The sequence below is a fragment of the Entelurus aequoreus genome, linkage group LG09 (assembly GCF_033978785.1).
Source record: "Entelurus aequoreus isolate RoL-2023_Sb linkage group LG09, RoL_Eaeq_v1.1, whole genome shotgun sequence".
NCBI lineage: Eukaryota > Metazoa > Chordata > Actinopteri > Syngnathiformes > Syngnathidae > Entelurus > Entelurus aequoreus.
This window is the reverse complement of record NC_084739.1, coordinates 65,867,724-65,877,723: the sequence shown is the minus strand read 5'-3', so window position 1 is coordinate 65,877,723 and position 10,000 is coordinate 65,867,724. Positions and strand designations below refer to the sequence as shown.

The following is a 10,000-nucleotide window of genomic DNA, read 5'->3' as shown; positions in this document are numbered from 1 at the left end:
ATTACACATCAAAACCCTGCGGCTTATAGTCGGGTGCGGCTTATATATGAAGCAATCTGTATTTTCCCCTAAATTTAGCTGGTGCGGCTTATAGTCAGGTGCGGCTTATAGTCCGGAAATTACGGTATATATGTATATATGTATATATATATATATATATATATATATATATATATATATATATATATATATATATATATATATATATATATATATATATATATATATATATATATATATATATATATATACATATATATATATATATATATATATATATATATATATATATATATATATATATATATATATATATATATGTATATATGTATGTATATATATATATATGTATGTATATATATAATATATATATATATGTATGTATATATACATGTATATGTATATGTATGTATATATATATATATTTATATATATATATATATATATATATATATATATATATATATATATATATATATATATATATATATATATATATATATATATATATATATATATATATATATATATATTCCTCGCGCACTAATTGACTGAAAGAGCGCGCACTTCCCGCGCGCTTGCGCGATGATGTCACGTTATCGATGGAAAATGCATTTTTTGACAATATGATAAGCCTGAGCAGCTAGGAGACACCGAGAGTAACAGGCGGTGGAAGAAAAAAAATAAAATAATAATAATAATAATAATAAATAGATAAATAAAAATTAAAAAAAAATAATGTTTTATATTTATATAATGTATAGTCAAGGTTTCTGTGGGGAAACCTGTGAAACAGGCTTGTATGGATGATTTAGCCTCTTGTGTTTTTTCCTGACCTAATATTGGGGGTTGAATCACCAAAAATGATTCCCGGGCGCGGCCGCCGCTGCTGCTCACTGCTCCCCTCACCTCCCAGGGGGTGATCAAGGGTGATGGGTCAACTGCAGAGAATAATTTCGCCACACCTCGTGTGTGTCTGACAATCATTGGTACTTTAACATTTAACTCTACTATGCAAAGCCAAAGCCATGTATCAACAACACCCGGAAACGCGGGCCTTGAGTTAGACACCTGTGTCCTAATAGTAGTAATGGAAGGTATTTACACAGAATAATTTGGTCACACTTAGTGTGTGTCTGACAATCATTGGTACTTTAACATTTAACTCTACTATGCAAAGCCAAAGCCATGTATCAACAACACCCGGAAACGCGGGCCTTGAGTTAGACACCTGTGTCCTAATAGTAGTAATGGAAGGTATTTACAGAGAATAACTTGGCCACACTTAGTGTGTGTGTGACAATCATTGGTACTTCAACTTAATTTTACGCCAGCGCCGCCCTGTGGTGTATTTGTCAGCAACTCGGGTGCAAATGTTCCACTTTTAACCAAACCGATGTCCTTCCTCCCGCAGGTTGTCGTATCGACGACGGTCAACGTGGACGGCCACGTGCTGGCCGTGTCCGACAACATGTTCGTGCACAACAACTCCAAGCACGGGCGAAGGGCTCGCAGACTGGACCCTTCAGAAGGTACGCCTCCTTATCTGGAGAACGTATCATTTGTCCACGCTCCCTTGACTTTCTCTCACATCTTCATCCTTCGCTCCGGTCTTTTTTTTTTTTCCTTCTTCCCCCATCACTTTTAGACACTTTCTCCTCCACCCGGCGCGGTGATTGGAAACAGTGGTGTATTTATTATTTCAAAAAGGGGCTAATGCACCTACATTTGTCCTAAAAGCTGATGTGAAACATGATCAAATTGCTGAAGAATTTGGCTGTGAGGTCAATTTCCTGTCATTGGCTTGTGCAGATTTAGCTGTGAGAGAGCAGAAACAGGGGGGAGGAAGGAGAAAGGGGGGGTTTGAATGGTGTGTGTGTGTGTGTGTGTGTTGGGGGGTGACCTATGAGAATAGCAGAACTTACTGTTTTTCTTCCAACTGATTCCATATGATAGACTGATTGCCAAGAGAGAGGAGAGGGACCACCAAACCATGGGAAATCCAAAAAGTAAAATGCACAAAACATAACCCCGCGACCTCTTCCACTGGCTTGAAGGATTGTACTGCGGGAAAAAAAAAAAAAAAAAAAAATCAAACAAGAGACTTGAGGCAATTGTGCAAATTGCTTATCTTCACATTTCAAGGAGCAATTATGTCAGGGCAAACACACATTAATGGCTTCCAACAGCAAAAAAACAAAACAATGTAATGTTTAATACAGGCGTGGGCAATTAATTTTTACCGGGGGCCGCATGAGCAACCCGAGCACTGCTGGAGGGCCACATCGACAATATTTCAATTAAATTTTGCTCAATATTATTTTTTGATATACCATAAGATAAAAAAAAAATAAAGAAAATAATAATACTTTAATTTAACCTAAGCAAATTGCTTTTGATGGTTTTATTTAAACTCTTAATTAGATATGTCCGATAATATCGGCCGATAAATACTTTAAAATGTAATATCTGAAATTATCGGTATCGTTTTTTTTTACTATCGGTATCGGTTTTTTTTTGGTTTTTTTTAATTAAATCCACATAAAAAACACAAGATACACTTACAATTAGTGCACCAACCCAAAAAACCTCCCTCCCCCATTCACACTCATTCACACAAAAGGGTTGTTTCTTTCTGTTATTAATATTCTGGTTCCTACATTATATATCAATATATATCAATACAGTCTGCAAGGGATACAGTCCGTAAGCACACATGATTGTGGGTGCTGCTGGTCCACTAATAGTACTAACCTTTAACAGTTAATTTTACTCATTTTAATTAATTACTCATTTCTATGTAACTGTTTTTATATTGTTTTACTTTCTTTTTTATTAAACATTTTTTAATTTTTTAATTTATCTTATTTTATTGTATACAATTTTTAAAAAAAGGACCTTATCTTCACCATACCTGGTTGTCCAAATTAGGCATAATAATGTGTTAATTCCACGACTGTATATATCGGTATCGGTTGATATCGGTATCGGTAATTTAGAGTTGGACAATATCGGAATATCGGATATAGACAAAAAAGCCATTATCGGACATCCCTACTCTTAATCCTTAAATATTTATATTAGGCTATGTGAAATGGTCTGAGATGGTCTCAACCCGCCTCGTTAGAGTGCGTCGGGAGAGTGACACGTTCTCAAATGCGCAACCCTCTTCTCCGGGCATATCAGCGCAACAGAGTCCAATAAGCACTCCTTAATAAACTCTCCGTCGGGAAAACGCTGGCGATTTTGTGAGAAATGACGAAACTTGTCCTGACTGCTGCATCTCTGGGGGTGTGACGTACGTCCGTAAATAACACTTTTCAAAATAAAAGCAGCACAGTTGTATTGCACGCACGACATACCGTATTTTTCGGAGTATAAGTCGCTCCGGAGTATAAGTCGCACCGGCCGAAAATGCATAATAAAGAAGGAAAAAAACATATATAAGTCGCACTGGAGTATAAGTCGCACTTTTTGGGGAAATGTATTTCATAAAAGCCAACACCAAGAATAGACATTTGAAAGGCAATTTAAAATAAATAAAGAATAGTGAACAACAGGCTGAATAAGTGTACGTTATATGAGGCATAAATAAGCAACTGAGAACGTGCCTAGTATGTTAACGTAACATATTATGGTAAGAGTCATTCAAATAACTATAACATATAGAACATGCTATACGTTTACCAAACAATCTGTCACTCCTAATCGCTAAATCCCATGAAATCTTATACGTCTAGTCTCTTACGTGAATGAGCTAGATAATATTATTGGATATTTTACGCTAATGTGTTAATCATTTCACACATAAGTCGCTCCTGAGTATAAGTCGCACCCCCGGCCAAACTATGAAAAAAAACTGCGACTTATAGTCCGAAAAATACGGTATGTGAAATGATCTGAGATGGTCTCAACCCGCCTCGTTAGAGTGCGTCGGGAGAGTGACACGTTCTCAAATGCGCAACCCTCTTCTCCGGGCATATCAGCGCAACAGAGTCCAATAAGCACTCCTTAATAAACTCTCCGTCGGGAAAACGCTGGCGATTTTGTGAGAAATGACGGCGTGTGACATACGTCCGTAAATAACACTTTTCAAAATAAAAGCAGCACTGTCGTATTGCACGTGTTTTTTTTTTAAATGTATTTTGTGATTTGTGATTGCCGCTGTTCACGTTCACTCACAATCGCGCACGCGCATACGTCCACACGGAAGTAGTACAAATAACGCTTTTCAAAACAAAAGCACCGTTGTGTTGCACACTCGACATTGATACTTTTTAAAATTTATTTTGTAATTTATGATTGGCCTCACGCCAGGTCTGGTTTAATACAAGCACTAGAAAAAAACAAAACAATTAATATATCTTCCACCGCAGTCCAAGTGGGGGAGGACACAAAAAAACCAAACAAAAAAAAACCAAAAAAAAAACCCCTAATCTATTTGTTTTTGTCTTTATTAATGACTCCTCTACTGGAGAACAAAATCAAATAATTAAAGTCCTGCCCGGAGCAGCAAAGTCATTATGTTGTGTTTGTGTGTTCCACGTTTATGACACCATAGGTGTGGATCGCCTAGCAACCACTTTCTTAATGAGGAGAGCAATTAAAGAGGTTGAGCCCTCGCCTCCGTGTTCCCCCCCGCTCCCCTGGGACCACCCCCCCGCCCCCACCCAGCTCCCCTCTGTTGTGTTGTGTGTGTGTGTGTGTGTGTGTGTGTGTGTGTGTGTGTGTGTGTGTGTGTGTGTGTGTGTGTGCGTGTGTGTGTGTGCTTTACAGGTTAACCCAACCCATCCTTTATTCCTCTCCTCAGCACACTCTTCAAAGCAGCAGAGTGACACCTCGTAAAAGACAGCCACTGTCAACCGCGCAGTTGAACATGTCTTTTTGTCTAACACACACACACACACACACACACACACACACACACACACACTACGCCTGACTGTGTGTGTGTGTGTGTGTCATCTCCCAAAATGCAGCACACAAAGATGGCTGGCTCGGAGGAGGGAGACACTCTGTGTTTAGCACGGTGGCTTTAAACTAGTGTGTGTGTGTGTGTGTGTGTGTGTGTGTGTGTGTGTGTGTGTGTGTGTGTGTGTGTGTGTGTGTGTGTGTGTGTGTGTGTGTGTGTGATGCTGAGCCAAGAGGAGCATCCCTGCCTCTCTGCATTGATCAAGGGGTGCTGCCCCCTATTGGCCCACAGGCAGCATAGCCACTGTTAGAGCGCAGCATCACTCGCTCCTGTTCACTGTATGTTTGGTAGACGACCAGAGTGGACCCCGCCCGGCATCCTCCAGTTGTTTTCGATACTTTAACCCGGGTGGTGGGGTGGGCGACCCAAAATGTTGAAAGAGCCATATTGGATCAAAAATACAAAAAGTAAACACATCTGTCTGGAGCCGCAAAAAATGAAAAGCCGTGTATAAGTGTAATAATGAAGGCAACACATGATGTAAGTGTCTATATTAGCGTACTATCAAAATGACTTTAAAAGTCTTGTATAAGTGTTATAATGAAGGCAACACATGATGTAAGTGTCTATATTAGCCTACTATCAAAATTACTTCCAAAGTCTTATATAAGTGTTATAATGAAGGCAACACATGATGTAAGTGTCTATGTTAGCCTACTATCAAAATGACTTTCAAAGTCTTGTATAAGTGTTATAATGAAGGCAACACATGATGTAAGTGTCTATATTAGCCTACTATCAAAATGACTTTAAAAGTCTTATATAAGTGTTATAATGAAGGCAACACATGATGTAAGTGTCTATATTAGCCTACTATCAAAATTACTTCCAAAGTCTTGTATAAGTGTTATAATGAAGGCAACACATGATGTAAGTGTCTATATTAGCCTACTATCAAAATGACTTTAAAAGTCTTATATAAGTGTTATAATGAAGGCAACACATGATGTAAGTGTCTATATTAGCCTACTATCAAAATGACTTTAAAAGTCTTATATAAGTGTTATAATGAAGGCAACACATGATGTAAGTGTCTATATTAGCCTACTATCAAAATGACTTTAAAAGTCTTATATAAGTGTTATAATGAAGGCAACACATGATGTAAGTGTCTATATTAGCCTACTATCAAAATGACTTTAAAAGTCTTATATAAGTGTTATAATGAAGGCAACACATGATGTAAGTGTCTATGTTAGCCTACTATCAAAATGACATTAAAAGTCGTATATAAGTGTTATAATGAAGGCAACACATGATGTAAGTGTCTATATTAGCCTACTATCAAAATGACTTTCAAAGTCTTGTATAAGTGTTATAATGAAGGCAACACATGATGTAAGTGTCTATATTAGCCTACTATCAAAATGACTTCCAAAGTCTTATATAAGTGTTATAATGAAGGCAACACATGATGTAAGTGTCTGTATTAGCCTACTATCAAAATGACTTTAAAAGTCTTATATAAGTGTTATAATGAAGGCAACACATGATGTAAGTGTCTATGTTAGCCTACTATCAAAATGACATTAAAAGTCCTATATAAGTGTTATAATGAAGGCAACACATGATGTAAGTGTCTATGTTAGCCTACTATCAAAATGACATTAAAAGTCCTATATAAGTGTTATAATGAAGGCAACACATGATGTAAGTGTCTATATTAGCCTACTATCAAAATGACTTTCAAAGTCTTGTATAAGTGTTATAATGAAGGCAACACATGATGTAAGTGTCTATATTAGCCTACTATCAAAATTACTTCCAAAGTCTTATATAAGTGTTATAATGAAGGCAACACATGATGTAAGTGTCTATATTAGCCTACTATCCAAATGACTTTAAAAGTCTTATATAAGTGTTATAATGAAGGCAACACATGATGTAAGTGTCTATGTTAGCCTACTATCAAAATGACATTAAAAGTCCTATATAAGTGTTATAATGAAGGCAACACATGATGTAAGTGTCTATATTAGCCTACTATCAAAATGACTTTAAAAGTCTTGTATAAGTGTTATAATGAAGGCAACACATGATGTAAGTGTCTATATTAGCCTACTATCAAAATTACTTCCAAAGTCTTATATAAGTGTTATAATGAAGGCAACACATGATGTAAGTGTCTATATTAGCCTACTATCAAAATGACTTTAAAAGTCTTAAAAAGGGGTTATAATGAAGGCAACACATGATGTAAGTGTCTATGTTAGCCTACTATCAAAATGACATTAAAAGTCCTATATAAGTGTTATAATGAAGGCAACACATGATGTAAGTGTCTATATTAGCCTACTATCAAAATGACTTCCAAAGTCTTATATAAGTGTTATAATGAAGGCAACACATGATGTAAGTGTCTATGTTAGTTATATTATCCTACTATCAAAATGACTTTAAAAGTCGTATATAAGTGTTATAATGAAGGCAACACATGATGTACGTGTCTATATTATCCTACTATCAAAATGACTTTAAAAGTCATATATAAGTGTTATAATGAAGGCAACACATGATGTAAGTGTCTATATTAGCCTACTATCAAAATGACTTTAAAAGTCTTGTATAAGTGTTATAATGAAGGCAACACATGATGTAAGTGTCTATATTAGCCTACTATCAAAATTACTTCCACAGTCTTATATAAGTGTTATAATGAAGGCAACACATGATGTGTCTATATTAGCCTACTATCAAAATGACTTTAAAAGTCTTATATAAGTGTTATAATGAAGGCAACACATGATGTAAGTGTCTATGTTAGCCTACTATCAAAATGACATTACAAGTCCTATATAAGTGTTATAATGAAGGCAACACATGATGTAAGTGTCTATATTAGCCTACTATCAAAATGACTTTAAAAGTCTTAAAAAGGGGTTATAATGAAGGCAACACATGATGTAAGTGTCTATGTTAGCCTACTATCAAAATGACATTAAAAGTCCTATATAAGTGTTATAATGAAGGCAACACATGATGTAAGTGTCTATATTAGCCTACTATCAAAATGACTTCCAAAGTCTTATATAAGTGTTATAATGAAGGCAACACATGATGTAAGTGTCTATGTTAGTTATATTATCCTACTATCAAAATGACTTTAAAAGTCGTATATAAGTGTTATAATGAAGGCAACACATGATGTAAGTGTCTATATTATCCTACTATCAAAATGACTTTAAAAGTCATATATAAGTGTTATAATGAAGGCAACACATGATGTAAGTGTCTATATTAGCCTACTATCAAAATGACTTTAAAAGTCTTGTATAAGTGTTATAATGAAGGCAACACATGATGTAAGTGTCTATATTAGCCTACTATCAAAATTACTTCCACAGTCTTATATAAGTGTTATAATGAAGGCAACACATGATGTGTCTATATTAGCCTACTATCAAAATGACTTTAAAAGTCTTATATAAGTGTTATAATGAAGGCAACACATGATGTAAGTGTCTATGTTAGCCTACTATCAAAATGACATTACAAGTCCTATATAAGTGTTATAATGAAGGCAACACATGATGTAAGTGTCTATATTAGCCTACTATCAAAATGACTTTAAAAGTCTTAAAAAGGGGTTATAATGAAGGCAACACATGATGTAAGTGTCTATGTTAGCCTACTATCAAAATGACATTAAAAGTCCTATATAAGTGTTATAATGAAGGCAACACATGATGTAAGTGTCTATATTAGCCTACTATCAAAATGACTTCCAAAGTCTTATATAAGTGTTATAATGAAGGCAACACATGATGTAAGTGTCTATGTTAGTTATATTATCCTACTATCAAAATGACTTTAAAAGTCGTATATAAGTGTTATAATGAAGGCAACACATGATGTAAGTGTCTATATTATCCTACTATCAAAATGACTTTAAAAGTCATATATAAGTGTTATAATGAAGGCAACACATGATGTAAGTGTCTATATTAGCCTACTATCAAAATGACTTTAAAAGTCTTGTATAAGTGTTATAATGAAGGCAACACATGATGTAAGTGTCTATATTAGCCTACTATCAAAATTACTTCCACAGTCTTATATAAGTGTTATAATGAAGGCAACACATGATGTGTCTATATTAGCCTACTATCAAAATGACTTTAAAAGTCTTATATAAGTGTTATAATGAAGGCAACACATGATGTAAGTGTCTATGTTAGCCTACTATCAAAATGACATTACAAGTCCTATATAAGTGTTATAATGAAGGCAACACATGATGTAAGTGTCTATATTAGCCTACTATCAAAATGACTTTCAAAGTCTTATATAAGTGTTATAATGAAGGCAACACATGATGTAAGTGTCTATATTAGCCTACTATCAAAATGACTTCCAAAGTCTTATATAAGTGTTATAATGAAGGCAACACATGATGTAAGTGTCTATATTAGCCTACTATCAAAATGACTTTAAAAGTCTTATATAAGTGTTATAATTAAGACAACACATGATGTAAGTGTCTATGTTAGTTATATTATCCTACTATCAAAATGACTTTAAAAGTCTTATATAAGTGTTATGATGAAGGCAACACATGATGTAAGTGTCTATGTTAGCCTACTATCAAAATGACATTACAAGTCCTATATAAGTGTTATAATGAAGGCAACACATGATGTAAGTGTCTATATTAGCCTACTATCAAAATGACTTTCAAAGTCTTGTATAAGTGTTATAATGAAGGCAACACATGATGTAAGTGTCTATATTAGCCTACTATCAAAATGACTTCCAAAGTCTTATATAAGTGTTATAATGAAGGCAACACATGATGTAAGTGTCTATATTAGCCTACTATCAAAATGACTTTAAAAGTCTTATATAAGTGTTATAATTAAGACAACACATGATGTAAGTGTCTATGTTAGTTATATTATCCTACTATCAAAATGACATTAAAAGTCGTATATAAGTGTTATAATGAAGGCAACACATGATGTAAGTGTCTATATTAGCCTACTACCAAAATGACTTTTTTACAGCTAAATGTGTTTATATCATTTATAC

The 10,000-nt window shown here is 34.6% G+C and overlaps 1 protein-coding gene across 5 annotated transcripts in view; it reads left to right on the top strand.

Annotated features, from left to right (window-relative positions):
* The window catches only part of ebf3b (EBF transcription factor 3b), a 459,151-nt gene that overhangs the window by 346,842 nt on the left and 102,309 nt on the right, over nt 1–10,000 (top strand). For all 5 annotated transcript variants that reach the window (XM_062059192.1, XM_062059191.1, XM_062059195.1 and 2 more), the window contains one exon: nt 1,415–1,532. In XM_062059192.1, the coding sequence (XP_061915176.1) occupies nt 1,415–1,532 (118 nt within the window). The remainder of the gene's footprint in view (nt 1–1,414; nt 1,533–10,000) is intronic.